At 46.2% G+C, this 24,852-nt stretch overlaps 1 protein-coding gene across 4 annotated transcripts in view; it reads left to right on the top strand.

The window, feature by feature from the left end:
* The window catches only part of LOC134346255 (uncharacterized), a 62,074-nt gene extending 41,463 nt beyond the window's left edge, over nucleotides 1–20,611 (top strand). For 2 of the 4 annotated variants that reach the window (XM_063047589.1, XM_063047592.1), the window contains exons 7-9: nucleotides 5,271–5,317; nucleotides 11,844–11,896; nucleotides 19,010–20,611. In XM_063047589.1, the coding sequence (XP_062903659.1) occupies nucleotides 5,271–5,317; nucleotides 11,844–11,896; nucleotides 19,010–19,141 (232 nt within the window). In that variant the 3' untranslated portion in view covers nucleotides 19,142–20,611. Of the gene's footprint in view, nucleotides 1–2,175; nucleotides 2,302–5,270; nucleotides 5,318–5,423; nucleotides 5,915–11,843; nucleotides 11,897–19,009 lie in introns of those variants that run through there. The other 2 variants (XM_063047590.1, XM_063047591.1) reach the window with 2 other exon arrangements.
* The last annotated feature ends 4,241 nt before the right edge of the window (nucleotides 20,612–24,852 follow it).

The raw sequence follows: 24,852 nt of genomic DNA on the forward strand, positions 1-24,852 counted from the left end.
ATATAGTATTCAAGAATCTCATTCTTGTCTACAAAGCCTCCTTCCTGTCCCCCTAACTACCAAATCCCCTATCACCACAGCTCACTTCTCTCCCTTTCCCTTCTGAGTCACAGGGCCAGACTCTGCTAGGTCATTTCCTCCGTGCCCCAACAGTATCCAAAGTTGAGGAGTATGGCCACAGGGGTATTCTGCACTGGTTCTTTAACCCCTTTTCCTTTCCTGACTGTCACTCATTCTCACGTGCGCAATACCTTGGGTGTAACTCCCTCTCTATATGCCCTACCTATCAGCCCCTCAGTTTCCCGGATGATCCAGAGTTCACTCAGTTCCAGCTCCAACTCCTTAACAGGGAGTGTTAGAAGCTGCAGCTGAACGAGGAGAGATTGAGTGAACTAGGGTTTTCCTCTTTGGAGTGAAGGAGAATGAGAGCTGATTTGACAGAGTCGTACAAGATGATAAGAGGTGTGAATAGATTAAATATCCAATCAGTTTTTCCCAGGACAGAAATTGCTAATACAAAGGGGCAAAATTTCAAGGTGATTGGGAGAAAGTATGGAAGAGATGTCAGCTGTATGTTCTTTACACAGAGTGTGGTGGGTGCATGGAACATGCCATGCCTGGGGCGGTTGTAGAGGCAGATACATTAGGGGTTTTTAGGAGACTGTCAGATAGGGACACTAATGATAGTAAAATGGAGGGTTATGTAGAAGGAAGGACTTAGATTGCTCTTAGTCTAAGTTAAAAGGTCAGCACAAAAGCGTGGACTGTGCTGTAATATTTTATTTTTATGTATTAAGTAATGTCAAACATCATTGTCTATAGTTAGGTATGTCACATTTTAACTGTAGTGGTGTCATATTTCAGGGAAGTATGTCCTTTGACCCAAATGCCTGCATTTGGTGCATTTCCTTCTCAACAGTTTCCATCCATGTACCCGTCCTATGTCTTTATCCTGCCCGCCTCAACTACTTGATCCTTATATGCACCACCCTCTGCATGAAGAAATTGTCCCTCGGGTCCCTCATAATTTTTCAAAAATATTTTTGAGGTACTGCACAGTAACAAGCTCTTCTGGTCCAATGAGCCCATGCAACCCAATTGCATCCATCTGACCAAATAACCCACTAACCTGTAAGTCTTTGGGAAGTGGAAGGAAACTGGAGCACCTGGAGGAAACCCCTGTGGTTACTGTAAGAAAGTACAAACTTCTTACAGACAACAGCAGGAGTTGAACACAAGTTACTGGCATAATAATATGGTAACTGCTACGTTGCAGTCCACCTGGTGAATACCTTTCCCCTCTCATCTTAAATCTATGCCCTCTATTTTTCAATTCCCTTTCCCAAGGAGTATGTGAAACTGTGCATTCACCCTATCTATGCCTCTACCAAATTTCCTCTCATTCTCCTACGTTACAGCCTGCCCATCCTTTCCTGGCAATATTTTCATAAAATCTTCTTTGCACTCTTTCCTGCTTAATTTCTGAGAGCAGGAGTGACCAAATCATACACAATACTCCTACACACGGGCTCACCAATGACTTGTATAACTGAAACATTACATTTCAAGTCCTATACTCAGTGTCCTGTCTGATAAAGGCTAGCCTGCCAAATGCCTTCTTAACCAATCTACCTGTGACGTCACTTTGAGCGAACTATGTGTTTGTGCTCCTGGCTCCCACTGTTCTACAACATCTTCCAGATGCCTACCATTCTTTGTGAATGTTCTTCCTTGTCCTACTCAGAATTTCTGAATTAAACACCATTTGCCACTCCTCCGCCCAATTTCCTGGATGATCAACACCTGCCTGTAATTTTGATAGCTGCCTTCACTCTCTACAATATCACCTATAGACTTGCTAACAATCTGCTGGGGGTTCTAATGGGTCAAGCAACATCTGTGGGAGGAAATGAGTTGTCTGCATTTTGCATCGAAACTCTACAGGAATCAGAATCGGAATCAGGTTTAATATCACTGACATGTCGTGAAATTTGTTGTTATGTAACATAATAATACAATGCAATACATAATAAAAAGCTGTAAATTACAGTATTTTTATAAATATAGTACAAATAAGAGAAAAAAATGTAGTGAGGCAGTGTTCATGGATTCAATGTTCACTCTGATGGTAGAGGGGTTGAAGCTGTTCCTGAATTGTTAACTGTGTGCCTTCAGGCTCCTGTACCTCCTCCATGATGATCACAATGAGAGGAGGGCATGTCCTGGGTGATAGCTGTCCTTGATAATGGATGCAGCCTTTTTGAGGCATCGCTCCTTGAAGATGTCCTGGATGCTGGGGAGGTTAGTGCCCATGATGGAGCTGACTGAGTTTACAGCTTGCTACAGTTTTTCCGATCCTGTGCATTGCGCACGCCCCCTGCCCTCATGCCAGACGGTGATGCAGCCAGTCAGAATGCTTTCCACTGTACATCTGCAGAAATTAGTGTGTGACTTTGGTGACATACCAAATCTCCTCAGACTCCAAATGAGGTATAGCCACTGTCATGCCTTCTTTGCAACTGTATTGGTAGGTTGGTTCCGGGACAGATCAACAGAGTTGTTGACACCCAGGAACTTGAAATTTCTCATTCTTTCCGTCTCTCATCCCTCTATGAGGACTGGTGTGTGTTCCTCATCTTACCCTTTCTGAAGTCTACAATCAGTTCTGTGATCTTACTGACGTTGAGTGCCCAGTGTTGCTGCAACAACCCTCAACCAGCTGATCCATCTTGCTCCCATACACCTTCTCATCATCATCTGAAATTATACCAACAATAGTTGAGTCATCAGCAAATTTATAGATGACATTTGAGCTTTGCCTAGCCACACAGTCGTGGGTATAGAGAGCGCAGAGCAGTGGGCTCCGCACACATCCTTGAAGTGTGCCAGTGTTGACCATCAGGGAGGTGGAGATGTTATTTCCGATCTGCCAGTGGTTTTCCAGTGAGGAAGATGAGGATCCAGTTGCAAAGGAAGGCATGGAGGCCTAGATTTTGGAGTTTTTTGAGCATTCCTGCAGGACATGAAATGTTGACATTTCCTTCCATCCAGTTACATAGTTAGCTCTCCCTAGATTGCCTGCGATGTAACCTTCCAGACTAGTCTTCCATGTGGTACCTTGACAAAGTCTTTGCTGAAACAACACCTCAACAACCCTCAAGGTTACCTCTTCAGAAACAGATTTGCGACACAAAATTCCCACAAACAAAGCCCTAATAGGCCTTTGTCTATCCAAATGCTGGTAGGCCTTGCCCCTCAGAATCCCCTCTATTAAATTACTGACATTAACATTAGCTGACGTTGGACTCTGTGGCCAGTAGTCCCCGAAATGTCTTTGCTGTCCTTCTTAAATAATGTACAACACCAGACAACCTCCAGTCTTCCAGAACTTCTACTGTGGCTAAAGATGAAGCAAATATCTCTCAGCAAGGGCCTCTGCAATTTCTTCCCCAGCCTCCCACAAGGATTGAGGATGCACTTTGTAGGTTCCAAGATGGCTACAGTACTGGATAATAAACCACTGTTCTGTCATTGTATAAGGAGGCCACTTGACCAAGTGTGATATGATATCCCAGCTACTCCATCCCTCTCCGTCCCTCTGCCCCCTCTGTTCCACTGTGGGAGGAAATGGTAGCACCCAGGGGAAATGCGTGTACATACAACATCATCAGCACTGGAAAGGAAGGGGAGGAGTCAAAATAAGAAGGTGAGGGGAAGGGATAAAGAAGTACAAGGAGGTAGGTGATAGGTGACTGGGAGATGGGGAGGGTGTGCAGGCATGGGTGGAAAAGAGTAAACAGTCGGTGTTTTGGGCTGAGACCTGAAAAGAATAAACAGTCAACATTTCGGGCTGAGGCTCATTCACTGCTTCAGTTGACAGTGAGGATGAACATTATATACCTTTTTCTTTATCAGTGAAGGGGTTTAAAGGAGTCTGGGGTGGCACGATAATGTAGTGGTTAGCATAATGCTATTACGGTGACAGCGACCTGGGTTCATTTCCCACTGCTGCCTGTAAGGAGTCTGTATATTCTCCCTGTGACTGCATTGGTTTCCTCTGAGTTCTCTGGTTTCCTCCCACACTCTAGAGATGTATTGGTTAGTAGGTTAATTGGTCATCTGGGTATAATTGGGCAGCGGGCCTCACTGGACAGGAAGAGTCTGTTTCTGTGATGTGTCTTTATATAAAATAAAGTAAATGAAATGAACCAAGGGGTAACATTATGTGCCATGTGCCAACAATATTTTTGCACCTGCCATTGGTTCACCAACCCTGGTTGAACATACACTCAGTGGTCACTTTATTAGGTACAGGAATGGAACTCAACGTGGTCTTCCACTGCTGTAGCCCATCCACTTCAAAGTTTGACGTGTTGTGCCTTCAGAGATGCTCTTCTGCACACACGGTTGTGATGCCTGGTTTTCCAATTTACTATTGCCGTTCCATCAGCTTGAACCAGCCTGACCATTCTCCTCTGACCTCTCCCATTAACAAGATGCTTTCGCCCACAGAACTGCTGTTCACTGGATTTTTTTTTTTTGCTTTTAGCTTAATTTTCTGTAAATGCTTGAGACTGTTGTGTGTGGAAATCCCTCGAAATCAGCAGTTTCTGAGATACTCAAACCACCCCATCTGGCACCAAAATCATTCCATGGCCAAAGTCACTCAGATCACATTTCTTCCCCATTCTGATATTTGGTCTGAACAACAACTGAACCTCTTGACCATGTCCGCATGCTTGTATGCATTGAGTTGCTGCCACTTGATTGGCTGATTAAATATTTGCATTAAGAGCAGGTATATAGGCGTATGCTTTATGCTCTATGGAAAACTGCTCACCGCCATCTTCCCAGTGCCACAGGGTTGGATGTAGACCGTTGCTCTCCATATGCATCCTGTCCATTATCAATGGATGTATGGCTGTCACTTGCTTTCATAAGCAGATGTCCTGACTGTCTTGACATCAACTGAACCTCTTGACTATGTAAACATGAGGAATTCTGCAGATGCTGGAATTTCAAGCAACACACATCAAAGTTGCTGGTGAACGCAGCAGGCCAGGCAGCATCTCTAGGAAGAGGTACAGTCAACGTTTCGGGCTGAGACCCTCCGTGTGCTTTTATGCAATGAGTTGGCTAACATGTGATTGGCTGATTAGATAGCTGCATTAACGAGCAGGTCTATGCATGTACCTAATGAAATGGCCACTGAATATATAAGCAAGCCCATATTGTTCCACATTTAATGTTATTCTTTCACTTTTTCACAGTGTGCCAGCTGTAGGTGGAGACAAGAACGTTCGTCAATGTCAGGAAGGTACAGTGAGACCTTGTAACGTATTAATATTGGGGTTGGCGTTAACCAGATCTCAAAGTCTAAGTTGCTTTCTGATGGGTTAAGGGTGTGTTTATGCATTCCTCAGATTCCAGAAGATCAAACCCAGCAAAGGGCCACCAAACTTAGCTGCTCCCAATGTGGCCTCCTCTTAAATTGACAAGACCAAGGAGAAGACTGGATGACCGTGTTGTCAACACCCACGTTCAAACTGTAGTGGCCATCCGGGACTCCCAGATGCAGATTATTTCAACTCCACTTTCTTTTCCCACACTGACCTGTCCATCCTCAGCCTTCTCTTCTGCCAGGATGAACCTCTACACAAAATGGAGGAGTAACACCCCAGTACCACCTGAATAGTCTACAAATCAATGGCAGGATCATTGAGTTTAGGTAGCCCCTTTTCTTACTTCCACTTCTCTCCTTCTATCCTTCAATCCTCCCACTTTTGTCCTCCTTACCACACTCACTACAACCCCTCCCCTCACCCGCCCACCTCATCATCCTCCCTCACCTGGTTGCTCTCCCTCCCTCCCCATCTTGTTCCAGACACATACATCTCTCCCCTAATGGTCCCCATTTTCACCTACTTTCCTTATGAGAATCCATCATTGTGTTCCTGTTTTATGTTTTTGTTTATCCCCCCTATCAGCTGCCTCCAACCTTCCCTCTGCTCTCCCCACACCTCACTCCATCGGGTTGATTCCCGCTCTTCTCTTTCTCTCTCTGTCATTCACCTGCCAATCCATCGCCTCCGTCCCCACTCACCCTCCTACCCGGCACAGCATTCCCGTCATCTCACACTCCTCCTCAGTCCACCAATCACTTCGGAATCCCCTCTCACATTTCCCCTTCTCCTCATTATAATCGATCACCTCGCCTCGCCTCTCCTCTCCCTGTGCTCGAGCAGAATTTTGACCCCAAACGTTACTATTCCTTTCCTCCCACAGATGCTGCATGACCTGCTCAGTTACTCCGGCAGATTGCCTTGTGACCCACGTTACCCTCCCTCTAGCCCTCCCACACACCCCTGGCAAACCTTCTGGTCAAAAGGAACTTGGCTCAAGCAAAGACACATTCAATATCATCATTATTTATCGTATTGTGTGGACGATCATGATTATTCTTGGCAATTTTTTCTACAGAAGTGGTCTGCCGTTGCCTTCTGCTGGGCAGTGTCTTTACAAGACGGGTGACCCCAGCCATTATCAATATTCTTCAGAGGTTGTCTGCCTGGTGTCAGTGGTCACATTACCAGGAATTGTGATCTGCACCGGCTGCTCATACGACCATCCACCACTTGCTCTTATGGCTTCACATGACCCTGATCGGGGAGGAGTGGCAGGGGGCTAAGTAGGTGCCACACCTTGTCCAAAGGTGACTTGCAGACTAGCAGAGGGAAGGAGCGTTTTTCACCTCCACCCCGGAGCAGGGGAGACTGAGGATCAGTCTGCAACAGCGGGTAATGGTATTGGTCCATGGTATAAATAAGGTTGGGAACCCCTGGTCCATATTCTGAGCCCAGCATCTACATGCAATCTTATGTCCATAGACACAGGAGCAGAATTAACCATTAAAAAATGCTCACAATATTCCAAATGCAGTCTGACCAAAGTCTCTGCAGTACATACTTGCCATTATATTCTACTTCAAGTTCAAGTTTATTGGCAATTAACCATATACAGGGATACCACCAATCAAGGCACTGTTCCTCTGGACCAAGGTATGCAACACAGGACACATAATTCACACACATAATGCATAAATTAAAACTACCACAGATAAATTAGCAAATAATAATAATGTACATGCATGATGTTGTTCATCGACTATAGCTCAGCATTTAATACCTTCATTCCCACAATCCTGATTGAGAAGTTGCAGAACCTGGCCTCTATACCTCCCTCTGCAATTGGATCCTCGACTTCCTAACCGGAAGACCACAGTCTGTGCAGATTGGTGATAACATATCCTCCTCATTGACGATCAACACTGGCGCACACTGCTCTACTCTCTGTATACACATGACTGTCTGGATAGGCATAGCTCAAATACCATCTACAAATTTGCTGACGATACAACCATTGTTGGTCACCAATCTCAGGTGGTGACAAGAGGGAATAAAGGAGTGAGATATGCCAACTAGTGGAGTGGTGCTGCAGCAACAATCTGGCACTCAATGTCTGTAAGACGAAAGAACTGATTGCAGACTTCAGGAAGTGTAAGACAAAGGTGCACATACCAATCCTCAGAAGGATCAGAAGTGGAGAGAGTGAGCAGCTTCAAGTCCTTCAGTGTCAAGATCTCTGTGGATCTAACCTGGTCCCAACATATCGATGTAGTTAAAAAGAAAGCAAGACAGTGCTATACATTACTAGGAGTTTGAAGAGATTTGGCATGTCAACAAATACACTCAAAAACTTCTATAGTTGTACTGTGAAGAGCATTCTGACAGGCTGCATCACTGTCTGGTATGGAGGGGCTACTGTACATGACCGAAAGAAGCTGCAGAAGTTTGTGAATCTACTCAGCTCCATCTTGGGCACTTGCCTACAAAGTACCCAGGACATCTTCAGGGAGCGGTGTCTCAGAAAGGCGGCATCCATTATCAAGGACCTCCAGCACCCAGGGCATGCCCTTTTCTCACTGTTACCATCAGGTAGGAGGTACAGAAGCCTGAAGGCACACACTCAGCGATTCAGGAACAGCTTCTTCCTCTCTGCCATCCGATTCCTAAATGGACATTGAAGCTTTGGACACTACCTCACTTTTTTTAAATATACAATATTTCTCTTTTTACACATTTTAAAAAAATCTATTCAATATATGTAATTAATTTACTTGTTTATTTATTATTATGTCTTATTTTATTATTATTATTTTTTCTCTCTCTGCTAGATTATGTATTGCATTGAACTGCTGCTGCTAAGTTAACAACTTTCACGTCACATGCCGGTTATAATAAGCCTGATTCTGATACAAGATAATAAGTAAACAGCATAATGCTACTGGCACTTCATACGTGATAACACCTGTGTGGTGACAGGGAGTTCAGAAGTCTTACAGCGTGGATGAAAAAGCTGTTCCTATCCAAACAGTTCTTGTCCTAATGCTACGGTCCCTCCTGCCTGATGGGGGTGGTATATTTAGATAGCAATTGTTGGATAGATGGGAGGGATCATTAACAATGCTAAATGCCCTGCATATTCAGCACTCCTGATAAATATCTCTGATGGGTGGAAGAGAGACTGGGATGATCCTCTCAGTAGTCCTCACCATCCTTTGTTGGGACTTGCAGTCAGATACTTTGTAATTCCCACACCCGATGGGGATGCAGCTTCTCAGGGCATTCTAGAGATTGTGAAAATTGGTTAAGATAGCGAGTGGTGGAGGTGAATGGGAAACCTCAATGCCCTCAATCTCCTCTGGAAGTGGAGTTGCCGCTGTGCTTTCTTGAACAAAGAGATGGCGTTGAGGGACCAGGTAAGATTGTCCATTATGTGCACTCTCAGAAACTTGATGCTCCTAACTCTCTTTCTGCGGGAGCTGTGTATGTGCAGTGAAGAGTGATCAGCTTGCACATTACTAGAGTCCACAATCAATGCCTTGGTCTTGTCCACGTTGATGCTCAAGTTGGTGCACTTTCACCATTCTACCAGCCCCCTTCCCTCATTGTTGATGAGGTCAACCACTGTTGTGGCAACAGTGAATTTGATGATTCACTTTAACCATGCATGCAGCTCTGGGGAGTGCCAGTTCTCAGTGTGGTGGAGCTAGATGTGTTTCTGCCAACGCAGACTGACTGTGACCTTTCTGTCCAAAAGTCCAGAATCCCGTTATAGAAAGAGGTGCTGAGACCCAATGAGGACAGCTTCTGAGCTTCTGAGGTATGATTGTACTGAACACCGGGCTGAAGTCAATGAACCTCATCCTGGCAAATGTATCCTGGCATTTTCCAGGACGGGCAGGACGGAGTGGAGTGCAGAGTCTGTGGCATCGTATGTGGATCTATGTGAGCAATAAGCGAACTGCAAAGGGTCCAATGTACTAGGAGGATGGGATTTAATGTGATCCATAACTAGCTAACTCAAAACACTTACATTATTGTTGAGGTCACTGCCAGTGGGTGGTAGTTGTTGAAGCAGGTCACTGTCACCCTCTTGGGTACCAGGATGACGGTGGTCACCTTGAAACCTGAGGAGACAGTGAACTGTTCCAGAGAGAACAGTCATGGTTAGAGAGTACCATGGCACAGAAACAGGCCCTTTGGCCCATTAAGTCCATGCCAATCTATTTCTCTGCCCAGTCCCATCGACCATAGCCCTCCATGCCCTCCTCATCCTAGTACTTGCACAAATGACTCTCAAATGTTGAAATCGCCAATATTGCATTTGACTTCATTCCTACCGACTCAGTTTACAAGTTAGCCTGAACGGAATCCTGCACAACAACTCCCAAGTCCCTTTGCAGCTACAATTTCTGAATTCTGTCCCTATTTAGAAAAGCGACCATGAGGCATAGAAGCAGAATTAGACAATTCCACCCTTCAAGCCTGCTCTCTGCTGTTCGATCCACGGCTGATTTACTTTCCTTTCAACATCATTGTCCTGCCTTCTCCCGATAACCCTTGATGCCCTTACCAATCAAGAACCTATCAACCTCCGCTTTAAAATAGTCTACACCTTTATTCTTCCTGCCAAAGTTCATAACCTCCACTTTCCTGAGGTGAAGTCCAAGAGTCAGAGTGTGTGTATATATATGGCATTTATCATCAAGGATATCCGCATCCAGGCCATGCACACCACCAGATTCATTACCCTACAACCATCAGGCTCCTGAACCAACAGGGATAACTTCACTCAGCACAAGACTGAACAAAACCTATGGACTCACATTCAAGGACTCTACAACTCATGTTCTCAGTGTTATTTACTTATTTATGATTCTTATTTTGTATTTGCACGGTGTCCTCTTTTATGGGTGGTGGGATGGAAATATGTCTCTACCAAAGGAGGTGTAAGGTGCTCCTTCCCTCTGCTAGGCAATGGGTCACTCTTGGGCAAGTGTTTAGCAACCACCCCCCACCGCTGATCAGGGTCATGTGAAGCCACAGGAGCAGGTAGTCGATGATTGTATGAGCTGCTGGTGCATATCACCACAAGTCCTGGCTATATGACCACTAATGCCAGGCAGACAAGCTCAGAAGAGTATAGACAATGGCTGAGGTCACCCCTCTTGTAGAGACATTGGTCACAAGAAGGCAATGGTAAACCACTTCTGTAGAAAAATTTGCCAAGAACAATCAAGGTCAAGAGACCATGATCGCCCACATCAGATGACACAGGATATCATAATGATGATGATATTCTCTTTTGCACAGTGGTTGCTGCTCGGTCATTGTGTTCAATTTTTAAATGATTCTATTGTATTTTTGCTCTACTGTGAATGCCCGCAAGGAAATGAATCTGAAGGTAGTATTTGATGATATATATTGTACGTACTTTAATGACAAATTCACTTTGAACTTTGGACAGATAGACTCGCATGAATTGCAAGGTCATTTTGAAATGCATGCCTAACTGAACAAGAAAAGGAACTGCTATTGAACACAGATTCAGTGCAGGAACTGTCAGCTCTATGAAATGCTGCAAGAGGATACCTCGAACACCACCCAGGACTTTGAATGGCACCTTTCCCCTGAGTAGTACACTCAACAGTGTAGGCTTCCCTCGCTCCTGCACTGGGCTGTCAACCTTTGGTCCTGTGTTCAGCTCATCCACTCGTACACCTCTGATACCAACACCTTTCTTTTCCCAGATGGCGCCAAGCTAGTCTCCGTCAGTGTCACAGTTCATACTTGGTTGCTTTTAAGGATTTGGGGGACAGAGGAGAGTCAGGAGTGAGGTTAAGGTTTAAGGACGAGGATCTGAAGGGATTATGCAGTCAGGCCAGATTCTAAGCATCCACTACATGCTCGAAGGCCAGCGACGTTGGACATCCATGATTGGATTTCAGGCAGGCAGACAGACGTGTATAAGGTCTAGTGCCCACCCCCCACCCCCATCCCCCTGAGTCAGCAAGTTGTCAGTGTGTGTTCTGGAGTTGGATTTCTGTGTGGTCAGGAAGAACGAGATCTGATGAAACCCTGGGGTAGTAAATTGGTGTGACCTGAGTTCAAGGCTCAGTGTAAAGGTTCCCAACATTGGCCAGTCCAGAGTTTGAGGCACAATTTTTAGTAATTGGTCTGTCCTGGGTCAAGTCTGAGGATTGAGGCCAGGGGGTCAAATTGGAAATTCAGAAGTCACGGCCTGCTGGCTAGTACACATGAGGGAAACTCATGCAGTCACAGGGAGAATGAGCAAGATTCTCTCTCTCAAAACACACACATGCACACGCGTACAGGCAGTGGAGGAGGTAGCGATCGAACTGGATCCCTGAAGCTGTACCAACAGTAAGGATGTGAATGGTAGAATGAGTTTCTGATAGGTTTTCTGTGATTATATTTCAGATGCCTCTGGGTCGCCTCAGAATTATGACATGCCTAACATCGTTGCTGCTGAGGTAAAACACCTTTCTTGGCTGGTTAAGCTGAGAACACAAGTAAACTTATTATATCCCTGGGTAATAACCTACAGACCCAGACTAGAATCACGGAACATGGTGATTATTTTAACCATTGAATGTGGTGAGAACAAGGCCATTCTGCCCCTTGAGTCTGGACTGGCTCCTAGCAGAACCAAATGGAGACACGAGTGACTGCAGATGCTGAAATATGACCTCAATGCAAGGTGTTGGAAGAATTCAGCAGGCCAGGCTGTCGATCTTTTGGGCTGAGACTTTTGATCTGAATGGAAAGAAAGCAGGGAGATAGCCGGTACAAAGAGGTGGAGGGAAGAGACAGAGCAATAGCTGGCAGGTGATGGTGAGGGAGAGTGGGTATAGAGGCAGAGGCTGGGAGGTAAGGTGACAAAGGACTGAAGATGTTGGGATTCAATAGGAGAGGAAGGTGGGGCATGGAACCAAGTGAGGGAGATAAGGATGGCAGAGTGGAGCTGTATGGGGAAGGGAACTGCAGTTATTCTCACTCATCTGTCTAACCTCCTATCTGGATCCACCCATCACCTACCAGCTCTTGTTCCATCCCTTTCTCTCCCCACCCCCCACTTATTTATTCAGGCCACCACCCCTCTCTCTTCCAATCCCAAGGAAAGGCCTTGGCCCGAAACAACGACTGTTCATTTCCTTCCGCAGTTGCTGCCTGACCCGTTGAGTTCCTCTGGTGTATTGCTTCTCAGCTAGTTGGGCAATCCCTTAAATTATAACAATCTCCTCCCTCCCGAACACGTTGTCCGTCCTTCTACAAACTCTTCTCCCTCAAGGTATCCTCGGATCCTTCTCGAAGCCTCCAGATGGTCCAATGACCAATTAATCTACCTACTGGTACATCTTTGGACTGTGGGAGGAAACCGGAGCACTCGGAGGAAACCCACATGGTCATGGGGAGGATGTAGAAACTCCTTACAGGTAGTGGAGAAAGTGAACCCGGGCCACTGGTACTGTGAAGCATTTTGCTAACCATTATGCTACAGCGTCACCCCATGGTGTTGATGTTTTGAGCCAAGGCCCTTCATCAGGACTGGAAAGGATGGTGACTCTGGCTTCAGACCCATTCCTCTCCAGTCCTGATGAAGGGTCTTGGTCTGAAACGTCAACAATTTATTCCCATCCATAGATGTTGTCTTACCTGCTGAGTTCCTCCGGCATTTTAGACGTAGGTCACTTGTTACCTTGTCCATTTGAGGTAAGAAGTATCTACCTGTGTAGTCCCTTGAAATAAGGACTAACCTTGTCCATTACCTTAGAAACATAAAAAGCCTACAGCACAATACAGGCCCTTCAGCCCACAAAGTTGTGCTGAACATGCCCCTACCTTAGAAATTACTAGGGTTACCCATAGCCCTCTATTTTTCTCAGCTCCATGTTCCTATCCAGGAGGCTCTTAAAAGACCCTATCGTATCCGCCTCCACCACCGTTGCCAGCAGCCCATTCCACGCACTCACCACTCTCAGTGTAAATAAACTTACCCCTGACATCTCCTCTGTACCTACTCCCAAGCAGCTTAAACCTGTGCCCTCTTGTGGCAGCCATTTCAGCCCTGGGAAAAAGCCTCTGACTATCCACATGATCAATGCCTCTCATCATCTTATACACCTCTATCAGGTCACCTCTCATCCTCTGTCGCTCCAAGGAGAAAAGGCTGAGTTCACTCAACCTATTCTCATAAGGCATGCTCCCCAATCCAGGCAACATCCCTGTAAATCTCCTCTGCACCTTTTCTATGGTTTCCACATCCTTCCTGTAGTGAGGTGACCAGAATTGAGCACAGTACTCCAAGTGGGGTCCGACCAGAGTCCTATATAGCTGCAACATTACCTCTTGGCTCCTAAATTCAATACCACGATTGATAAAGGCCAATACACTGTATGCCGCCTTAACCACAGAGTCAACCTATGTAGCAGCTTTGAGCGTCCTATGGACTTGGACCCAAGGTCCCTCTGATCCTCCACACTGCCAAGAGTCTTACCATTAATGCTATATTCTGCCATCATATTTGACCTACCAAAACGAACCATCTCACACTTATCTGGGTTGAACTCCATCTGCCACTTCTCAGCCCAGTTTTGCATCCTATCAATGTCCTGCTGTAACCTCTGACAGCCCTCCACACTATCCACAACACACCCAAACTTTGTGTCATCAGCAAACTTACTAACCCACCCCTCCACTTCCTCATCCAGATCATTTATAAAAATCACAAAGAGTAAGGATCCCAGAACAGATCCCTGAGGCTCACCACTGGTCACCGACCTCCATGCAGAATATGACCTGTTTACAACCACTCTTTGCCTTCTGTGGTCAAGCCAGTTCTGGATCCACAAAGCAATGTCCCCTTGGATCCCAAGCCTCCTTACTTTCTCAATAAGCCTTGCATGGGGTACCTTGTCATCTTGACCTCCCAAACTACTTGGTCATGACTCTTGCACCTTCCTGTCTACTTGTACTACACTTCCTCTAACGCATTCTGTATTGTTATTGATTTACCTTGAGCTACCTCAATGCACTGTATAATGAACAGGTCTCAAAGGCTGGTAGATAGGGTCATAAAGAGGGCTTTTGGTGCGTTGGCCTTCATCAGCCAAAGTACTGCGTATGGGAGTTGGGATACTGTGTTGAAGTTGTATAAGCTTGTGAGGCCTAATTTGGAGTCTTGTGTGCAGTTCTGGTCACCTTCCTGCAGGATGGGTATCAATAAGATTGAAAGAGTACAGAGAAAATTCACAAGAATGTTGCCTGGACTTGAGAACCTGGCTTATAGCAAGAAGGTTGAATAGGTCAGGACTTTATTCCTGGAATGTAGGAGAATGAGGGGAGGTTTGATAGAGGCATACAAGTTATGAGGGGTATCGATAGGCAAGCAGGCCTTTTCCACTGAGGTTGGGTGAGTCTAGAACTAGAGGTCATGGTTTAAGGGTGAAAGGTGAAATATTTATTTAATTTTAATTTTATTTAGTTACTTTAGCATGGAGTAGGCCCTTCGGCCCTTCAATCCCCCCAGCTCAGCAACCCCCCATTAACCCTAACCTAATCATGGGACAATTTGCGATGGCCTTTTCACCTACCTAGTACGTCTTTGGACTGTGGGAGGAAGCCAACGTACCCTACAGGAAATGCCCACACTCCCCGAGGAGGACGTAGAGAGACCCCTTACAGAACGGCACCAGAATTGAACTCTGAACTCCAGACACCTTGAGCTGTAGTACCATGGTGCTCGTGCGTTCAAGGGTAGCAAGACTCTTGCACCTTCCTGTCTACTTGTACTACACTTCCTCTAACGCATTCTGTATTGTTATTGATTTACCTTGAGCTACCTCAATGCACTGTATAATGAACAGGTCTCAAAGGCTGGTAGATAGGGTCATAAAGAGGGCTTTTGGTGCGTTGGCCTTCATCAGCCAAAGTACTGCGTATGGGAGTTGGGATACTGTGTTGAAGTTGTATAAGCTTGTGAGGCCTAATTTGGAGTCTTGTTCACTCAGAGTGCGGTGACAGCGTGGAACGAGCTGCCAGGGAAGGGGTGGATGCACGTTTGATTGCGACATTTAAGAGAACTTTGGATAGGTTTATGGATGGGAGGAGGATAGAGGGCTATGGTCCAGGTGCAGGTCAATGGGATTAGGCAGAATTATAGTTTGGACCTAAAGGACCTACTTCTGTGCTGTAGTGCGTTATGACTCTAAGACAAGTTTTTCTCTGTATCTCAGTACATGTAACAATAATAAACCTATAGTTATGGTGCATGGCAGAGCTGAGGAATGGAGACACCTTGCTGTGCAAGACCAAGGATGCCAGCAGGTGGCAACACAGGCAGATAAATTGGTGGAGAAGGCACACACAACACTTGCCTTCATTAGTCAAGGTACAGAGAATGAGACCTGAGTGGTTTCGGTATAACTCTATAAAATATTAGCTAGGCCTCATCTGTTCACACCCCTTCCACACTATCGAGTGGACAGGGCTGCGGAGAGGCCACAGAGGAGACCTGCCAGCAATGGAGTCTTTCTGGATAAGTTCAGTTTGAAGCTTAGGGGGAACCGACAGCCGTAGATTGAATTGTGAGGGCACAGATAGGATTGCAGGTGGGAAACTTTTCTCCGGAGCAGACCTGTTTCATACGAGAAGATTTTGGTTTAGGGTGAGGGATAAGAGATTGTGAGGGGGGGTCTAAGGAAGAAATTTTCTGCCCAGAGGTGGGGTTGGAATCTGGAGCTCACTGCCTGGGGACGTGGTGAAGGCAGAGACTCACAAGCTCTATCTAGACAAGCCTTTGAGTCACTGAGGCCTTGGACCCAGCGCTGGTAAATGGATTCTAGATGGGTTAGGACAAATGTTGTGGGCCAAAGAGGCTGCTTCCATTCTGTGTGAGAATAAGATAAGAGGGGGACATTTTAAGATGAGCGGGAAAAAGTTTAAAGGAGCTAATTAATTAATATCCTGTTACACCTGTTGGTGTTTAGGGCAGCAATGAAGGTCCCCCATCTGTCTGTCCTTGGCCACATAGAAGGAATTTTCGTTACTGTTTCCATAGCATTTTTGACCATTCAGGGTTGTTTGTCCTGAACTGAACCCCCAAACCTGGAGGATTGACAGATCTCATCTGCATCTCCTCCATTTCCCAAACATCTGCGCTCACCCCATCTTCCTGCAGCCTTAACAGTGATAGAGTTCCTCTTGTCCTTACCTACCACCCCATGAGCTTCCACATCCAACACGTCATCCTCTGCAACCTGCCATTTCCACAGGGATCCTGCCACCAAACATAGCTTTAGCTCCCCTCTCTCCATTCTCTGCTTCCCACAGGGATCACTCCCTCAGTGATTCCCTTGTCCATTCGTCCCTCCGCACTAATATCCCTCCAGGGACTTATCCCTGCTAGCAGCCAAAATGCTACAACTGCCCATGCACCTCCTCTCTCCACTCAGGGCCCCAAACAGTCCTCCCAGTTGAGGCAAAACTTCATTTGCGTATCTTCTGGGGTCGTCTATTGTGTCTGGCACTCCCAATGCATTAGTGAGACCTGTTGAAAATTGTGGGACCATTTCTTTGAGCATCTCCTCACCTTCCCACCAAAAGCAGACCTTCCCAGTGGCCAAACACTTTATTTCTGATTCCCATTCACTTTGAAATGAATAAATATTTTGCATCAGTCTTCCATGTGGAAGACACCAGCAGTATGCTGGAAGTTCAAAACTGCCGGGGGCAGAAGTGAGTGCAGTTGTTCTACTAGGGAGAATATGTTTGGGAAGCTGAAAGGTCTGAAAGTAGATAAGTCACTTGACCCAGATGGACTGCAGAACCCCAGGGTTCTGAAATATATAGCTGAAGAGAACGTGGGGGCATTATTAATGAACTTTCAAGAACCACTAGTCTCTGGCATGGGTCTGGAGGACCGGAAAATTGCAAACGTCATTCCACTCTTGAAGAAGGGAGGAGAGAAGCAGAAGAAAGTAAATGATATGTCAGTTAGTCTGACCTCAATGGTTGGGAAAGTGTAGGAGTCGATTGTTAAGGATGAGGCTTTGGAGTACTTGGAGGCACATGATTAAATAGACTGAAGTCAGGTCAGCATTGTTTCATCAAGGGGAAATCTTGCCTGACAAGTCTGTTGGAATTTTTTGAGAAAATAGCAAGCAGGATAGATAAAGGAGAAACAATACTTGGATTAGGCGTACTTGGATTTTCAAAACGCCTTTGACAAGGGGCCACACATGTGGCTGCTTAGCAAGATAAGAGCCCCCAGTATTACAGGAAAGATACTAGCATGGATAGAGCATTGGCTGATTGGGTGGAGGCAAAGAGTGGGAATAAAGGGAGCCTTTCATGATCACATGCCAGTGGGTAGTGGTGTTCCACAGGGGTCAGGGTTGGGACTGCTACTTTTTCCATTACATGTCAATGATCTGGATGACGGAATTGATGGCTTTGTGGCAAAGTTTGCAGATGATATGAAGATTGGTGGAGTGGCAAGTCAGTGGCAACATGAATACATTGTTGAGAAGTGTATGGTCATGCACTTTGGTAGAAGGAATAAAAACATAGACTATTTTCTAAACAGGGAGAAAATTCAAAAATCTGAGCTACAAAGGGACTTGGGAGTCCTTGTATAGGATTTCCTAAAGGTTTACTTGCAGGCTGAGTAAGTGGTGAGGAAGACAAATGCAATGTTAGTATTCATTTTGAGACGGCTAAATATAAAAACAAGAATGTGATGCTAAGGCTTCATAAGACAGAGGTGAGACCTCACTTGAGAAGTTTTGGGCACTAAGAAAAGATGTGCTGACGTTGGAAAGGGTTCAAAGAAGGTCCTTGAAAATTATTTCTGCAATTGAACGCCTTAATATATGAGGAGCGTTTGATGGCCCTGGGCCTGTCCTCAGTTCCTCCAGCGTGTCGTGAGGGATAGTTTCTTGATTAGTCAGGGTGTGAAAGGTTATGGGCTTGAGAGGGAAATGGATCAGTCATAATGAAACTGCAGAGCAGACTCAGTGGGCATAATTCTGCTCCAATGTCTAATAATCTTATAGTCTAATAACTTTCTTTATAACCCCTCACGACATCTGGAGGCCATTTGGCCCTTCGAGCTTATGCCGACTCAGAACAATTTTCATCAGTTCCATTGCTAAGCTTAAACCGTTTCTCTCCTCTGTTCTCACTGACCTACAGCAACTCCCTGCACCCTGAGATTCTACCCCTGACCTAAGCACGAAGAGGCAATTTGCAGTGGCCAGTTAACCCACCAGCCCTGCACATGGTGGGGATGTGGAGGAAACCTCGGCAATTGCAAAACCGAGGCGGTCACGGGGAGAATGTGCAAATCCACCCCCCCCACACACACACACACACACAAACACATGTGCAAAATTGCGCTCACACTTGCACACTCACACACACGCTCTCTCTCTGGAGCTATAAGGCAGTGACTCTAATTATCACACCACTGTGCTGACTAGGGATCACTGGCTCTCTCGACCTGCCTCACCAACTCTTTGATTATCTCCTTCCCCTTGATAAGAGCTCTGCTCATTCTCCTGTGCTGCCCTGTACCTCTCTTGCAGGACGAGAGTCCGGAGGGGATTGTCTACTCAGTCGTACAAGCCAAGGGGAGACCAAAAGCAGTCAGAAACGTCGCCTGTTCAGAAGAGAAATGTCTCTACGTAGCTGTTAAATTCAGGGCTGAGACTCAGTAGCCCTTTCATGTCACCAGGATATCTGTCTTCACAATCCGAATTAGTCAATATATTAACAAGCACAGTTACTCAAACATGTTATACATATCACTCACAAGCACTTTACCACATACCACATACACTAAGCATGACAAAACAGAAGAAACGGGACCCATTGCCCACGATGTACTGGCTGGGCACAGAGATGGGCTGCTCTCCATCCCACTGTGCCCCCTGCCCAACCACTCAAAAACACAATAGAACAGACTTGGCATCACTGGCTCACATCAGCCTGCGCTCTCAGAACTGAACCGGCAGCAAACAGCCGGGGACCAGAGCCTTGGGTAAAACAACAACTTGCATGGTGCCTCTTGCTCCTTCACTCTGGGACACCAAAACAAGTGGGTAAGAGATGCAGATGTACAATTGGACAAAGGGAGAGCGGGATTGAGAGACACCAGTCAGTGTACAGATATCCCCTGAGAGAGAGGGCCTGAGAGACATCGGTCAGTGTACAGATATCCCCCTGAGAGAGAGGGACTGAGAGACACCGGTCACTGTACAGATATCCCCTGAGACAGAGGGACTGAGAGACACGGGTCAGTGTACAGATATCCCTGAGAGAGAGGGACTGAGAGACACAGGTCAGTGTACAGATATCCCTGAGAAAGAGGGACTGAGAGACACAGGTCAGTGTACAGATATCCCCCTGAGAGAGAGGGACTGAGAGACACGGGTCAGTGTACAGATATCCCTGAGAAAGAGGGACTGAGAGACACGGGTCAGTGTACAGATATCCCTCTGAGAGAGAGGGACTGAGAGACACCGGTAAGTCATAGTCATACTTTATTGATCCCGGGGGAAATTGGTTTTCGTTACAGTTGCACCATAAATAATTAAATTGTAATAAAACCATAAATAATTGAATAGTAATATGTAAATTATGCCAGGAAATAAGTCCAGGACCAGCCTATTGTCTCAGGGTGTCTGACCCTCCAAGGGAGGAGTTGTAAAGTTTGATGGCCACAGGCAGGAATGACTTCCTATGACGCTCTGTGCTGCATCTCGGTGGAATGAGTCTCTGGCTGAATGTACTCCTGTGCCCAACCAGTATATTATCTAGTGGATGGGAGACATTGTCCAAGGTGGCATGCAACTTAGACAGCATCCTCTTTTCAGACACCACTGTCAGAGAGTCCAGTTCCATCCCCACAACATCACTGGCCTTATGAATGAGTTTGTTGATTCTGTTGGTGGCTGCTACCCTCAGCCTGCTGCCCCAGCACACAACAGCAAACATGATAGCACTGGCCACCACAGACTCGTAGAACATCCTCAGCATCGTCCGACAGATGATAAAGGACCTCAGTCTCCTCAGGAAATAGAGACAGCTCTGACCCTTCTTGTAGACGGCCTCAGTGTTCTTTGACCAGTCCAGTTTATTGTCAATTCGTATCCCCAAGTATTTGTAATCTTCCACCATGTCCACACTGACCCTCTGGATGGAAACAGGGGTCACCGGTGCCTTAGCTCTCTTCAGGTCCACCACCAGCTCCTTAGTCTTTTTCACATTAAGCTGCAGATAATTCTGCTCACACCATGTGACAAAGTTTCCTACCGTAGCCCTGTACTCAGCCTCATCTCCCTTGCTGATGCATCCAACTATGGCAGAGTCATCCAAAAACTTCTGAAGATGACAAGACACTGTGCAGTAGTTGAAGTCCCAGGTGTAAATGGTGAAGAGAAAGGGAGACAAGACAGTCCCCTGTGGAGCCCCAGTGCTGCTGATCACTCTGTCGGACACACAGTGTTGCAAGCACACGTACTGTGGTCTGCCAGTCAGCTGCTTTTCCCGTTGGATAGTTGCCTGGTGTCCAGTTTCAAATATTCTGGGTATCCGGAAAGGCCTTGCTCACCTCTTCCTATGTTTAAGGCAAGGACGCACATGGCAATTGTGAAGGAATTCTCTGCATGCACTTTTGTCGAGTATTTGGCTTTGTGGTGTCTTAATGAATGTTTGGTCAAATTTTTACTGTTTGTAAATAAATGATCAATGTACCTGTTCAAAGTCAGTGCATTTCCTGTCTCACTTGCCAACCCTGCAAACCTGATCCATCATTGTAGGATCACGCAATGATACACAATAAACTAGTCTACACCATCCCATCACACACTCCCAGGGTCAGAAGCAGAGTGAAGCTCCCTCCACACTGTCCCATCACACACTCCCAGGGTCAGACAGTGTGAAGCTCCCTCCACACTGTCCCATCACACACTCCCAGGGTCAGACACAGAGTGAAGCTCCCTCTACACTGTCCCATCACACACTCCCAGTGTCAGACGCAGAATGAAGCTCCCTCCACACTGTCCCATCACACACTGCCAGGGTCAGATACAGAGTGAAGCTCCCTCCACAATGTCCCATCACACACTCCCAGGGTCAGACGCAGAGTGAAGCTCCCTCCACAATGTCCCATCACACACTGCCAGGGTCAGACACAGAGTGAAGCTCCCTCCACAATGTCCCATCACACACTGCCAGGGTCAGACACAGAGTGCAGCTCCCTCTACACTGTCCCATCACACAGTCCCAGGGTCAGACACAGAGTGAAGCTCCCTCTACCCTGTCCCATCACACACTCCCAGGGTCAGACACAGAGTGAAGTTCCCTCTACACTGTCCCATCACACACTCCCAGGGTCAGACGCAGAGTGAAGCTCCCTCTACACTGTCCCATCACACACTCCCAGGGTCAAACATAGGGTGAAGCTCCCTCTGTCCCCATAATTTAGTCACAAATTCACATTTCACTGAAACTTGAAGACACAGGGGACTGCAGATGCTGGGGGACTTCTGTGGGACAGGCAGCATTTATGGTGACAGAAGGCTGGTCAGTGTTTCGGGTTGAGACCCTGCATCAGGACTGAGAGTGGAGAGAGATGAAAAGAGGTGAGAGGGGTAATTGAGAGGAGACTGACAGATGACAGGAGAAAATGGATGACATTGGGGGGTGACGTACAGATGATCAAAGACAGAGGCTGAAGTTGATGTGCAAGTGGCTATGCTGTCCACTTCTCCTGCTCCACTTCTGCCCCCTTACACTGAAAGTTTGTTTACGTCTCTGGCTGCACTTTCTGCATCTCAGTAAAGCAGCCAGCATAAGCAAAGATCCCACCCACTCCAGACATTCTCTCTTCTGCCCTCTCCCATCAGGCAGAAGATGCACACTGCCAGGCTCGAGGACATCTTTCAGGACAGGGTCAAGGGAGTGGTATGTTGGCAAAGCGAATAGTGCAACGCTTTACAGTGCCAGCGTCACTGATCAGGGTTCAATTCCCACTGCTGTCTGTAAGAAGTTTGCACAGAACAGCGCCAAAGTCGTCAGCACACATATATATAACTAGACAGTACTGTATTTGTCAACACGGAGTGCAGAGTGTCTGTGTAAATCTGGTGGAAGCAAAGGATGGATGTGGGACAGGTGGTAGAGGAGGAGCGCTGGGGTGGGGGTGGTGCGGGTACAGACACACCCAGCCCTGAGACACCAGGCAAGGTCATTTGATTCCAAACAATTGGTTTATTGATCATTACAGAATGTCTGACTGGTGTTTCCTACACCCTCCTCTCTGCTTTCTCTTTTCCCAATCAGAATCAGGTTTATTATCACCGGCATGTGTTGTGAAATTTGTTAACTTAGTACCAGCAGTTCAATGCAATACATAATATAGAAAAGGGAAAAAATAAAATTATAATAAATAAGTAAATCAATAATAATAATAATAAGAAGAGAGTCCTTAACTCTGAGTGGAGTCATCGGGACGCTGTCATGATGGCGATTTTAGCAGGCTTTCTTATTTTTACGAGGCCAAGTTGCTAGCTCGATGCTCAACCCAGCACGGACAGAAAGCGTGCAAGGGAGCCGGCTGGATTTGAACTCGGGAGCCTTCGCTCCGAAGTCCAGTGCTGTTGCCACTACGCCATTAGCCGGCAGTATACATATTACAGTATACGTACTGTATATTTAATAGATTAAAAATCGTGCAAAAAGACAGAAATGATATGTATATTAAAAAAGTGAGGTAGTGTTCACGGGTTCAATGTCCATTTAGGAATCAGATGGCAGAGGGAAGCACGCTTTTCCTGAATCACTGAGTGTTTACCTTCAGGCTTCTGTACCTCCTACCTGGTGGTAACAGTGAGAAAAGGGCATGCCCTGGGTGCTGGAGGTCCTTAATAATGGACACTGCCTTTCTGAGACACTGTTCCCTGAAAATTTCCTGAGTACTTTGTAGGCAAGTACCCAAGATGGAGCCGACTAAATTTACAATACTCTGTAGCTTCTTTTGGTCCTGTGCAGTAGCAGCCCCACCCCACCCCCCATACCAGACAATGATGCAGCCTGTCAGAATGCTTTCCACAGTACAACTATAGAAGTTTTTGAGTGTATTTGTTGACATGTCAAATCTCTTCAAACTCCTAATAATGTATAGCACTGTATTGCCTTCTTTATAACTACATCGATATGTTGGGACCAGGTTAGATCCTCAGAGATCTTGACACTGAAGGACTTGAAGATGCTCACTCTCTCCACTTCTGATCCCTTTATGAGGATTGGTATGTGCTCCTTTGTCTTATGCTTCCTGAAGTCTGCAATCAGCTCTTTGGTCTTACTGACGTTGAGTGCCAGGTTGTTGCTGTGACACCACTCCACTAGTTGGCATATCTCACTCCTGTATTCCCTCTTGTCACCACCTGAGATTCTACCAATAATGGTTGTATCGTCAGCAAATTTGTAGATGGTATTTGAGCTATGCCTCGCCACACAGTCACCTGTATACAGAGAGTAGAGCAGTGGGCTAAGCACACACACCCCTGAGGTGCACCAGTGTTGATCGTCAATGAGGAGGATATGTTATCACCAATCCGCACAGACTGTGGTCTTCCGGTTAGGAAGTCGAGGATCCAATTACAGAGGGAGGTACAGAGGCCCAGGTTCTGCAACTTCTCAATCAGGATTGTGGGAATGATGGTATTAAATGCTGAGCTATAGTCGATGAACAACATCATGCATGTACATTATTATTATTTGCTAATTTATCTGTGGTAGTTTTAATTTATGCGTTATGAGTGTGAATTATGTGTCCTGTGTTGCATACCTTGGTCCAGAGGAACAGTGCCTTGATTGGTGGTATCCCTGTATATAGAAACATAGAAACATAGAAAATAGGTGCAGGAGTAGGCCATTCGGCCCTTCGAGCCTGCACCGCCATTTATTATGATCATGGCTGATCATCCAACTCAGAACCCAGCCTTCCCTCCATACCCCCTGACCCCTGTAGCCACAAGGGCCATATCTAACTTCCTTTTAAACATAGCTAATGAACTGGCCTCAACAGTTTGCTGTGGCAGAGAATTCCACAGATTCACCACTCTCTGTGTGAAGAAGTTTTTCCTAACCTCGGTCCTAAAAGGCTTCCCCTCTATCCTCAAACTGTGACCCCTCGTTCTAGACCTCCCCAACATCAGGAACAATCTTCCTGCATCTAGCCTGTCCAATCCCTTTAGGATCTTATACATTTCAATCAGATCCCCCCTCAATCTTCTAAATTCCAACGAGTACAAGCCCAGTTCATCCAGTCTTTCTTCATATGAAAGACCTGCCATCCCAGGAATCAATCTGGTGAACCTTCTTTGTACTCCCTCTATGGCAAAGATGTCTTTCCTCAGATTAG

This window comes from Mobula hypostoma, chromosome 5 (assembly GCF_963921235.1).
Source record: "Mobula hypostoma chromosome 5, sMobHyp1.1, whole genome shotgun sequence".
Lineage (NCBI taxonomy): Eukaryota > Metazoa > Chordata > Chondrichthyes > Myliobatiformes > Myliobatidae > Mobula > Mobula hypostoma.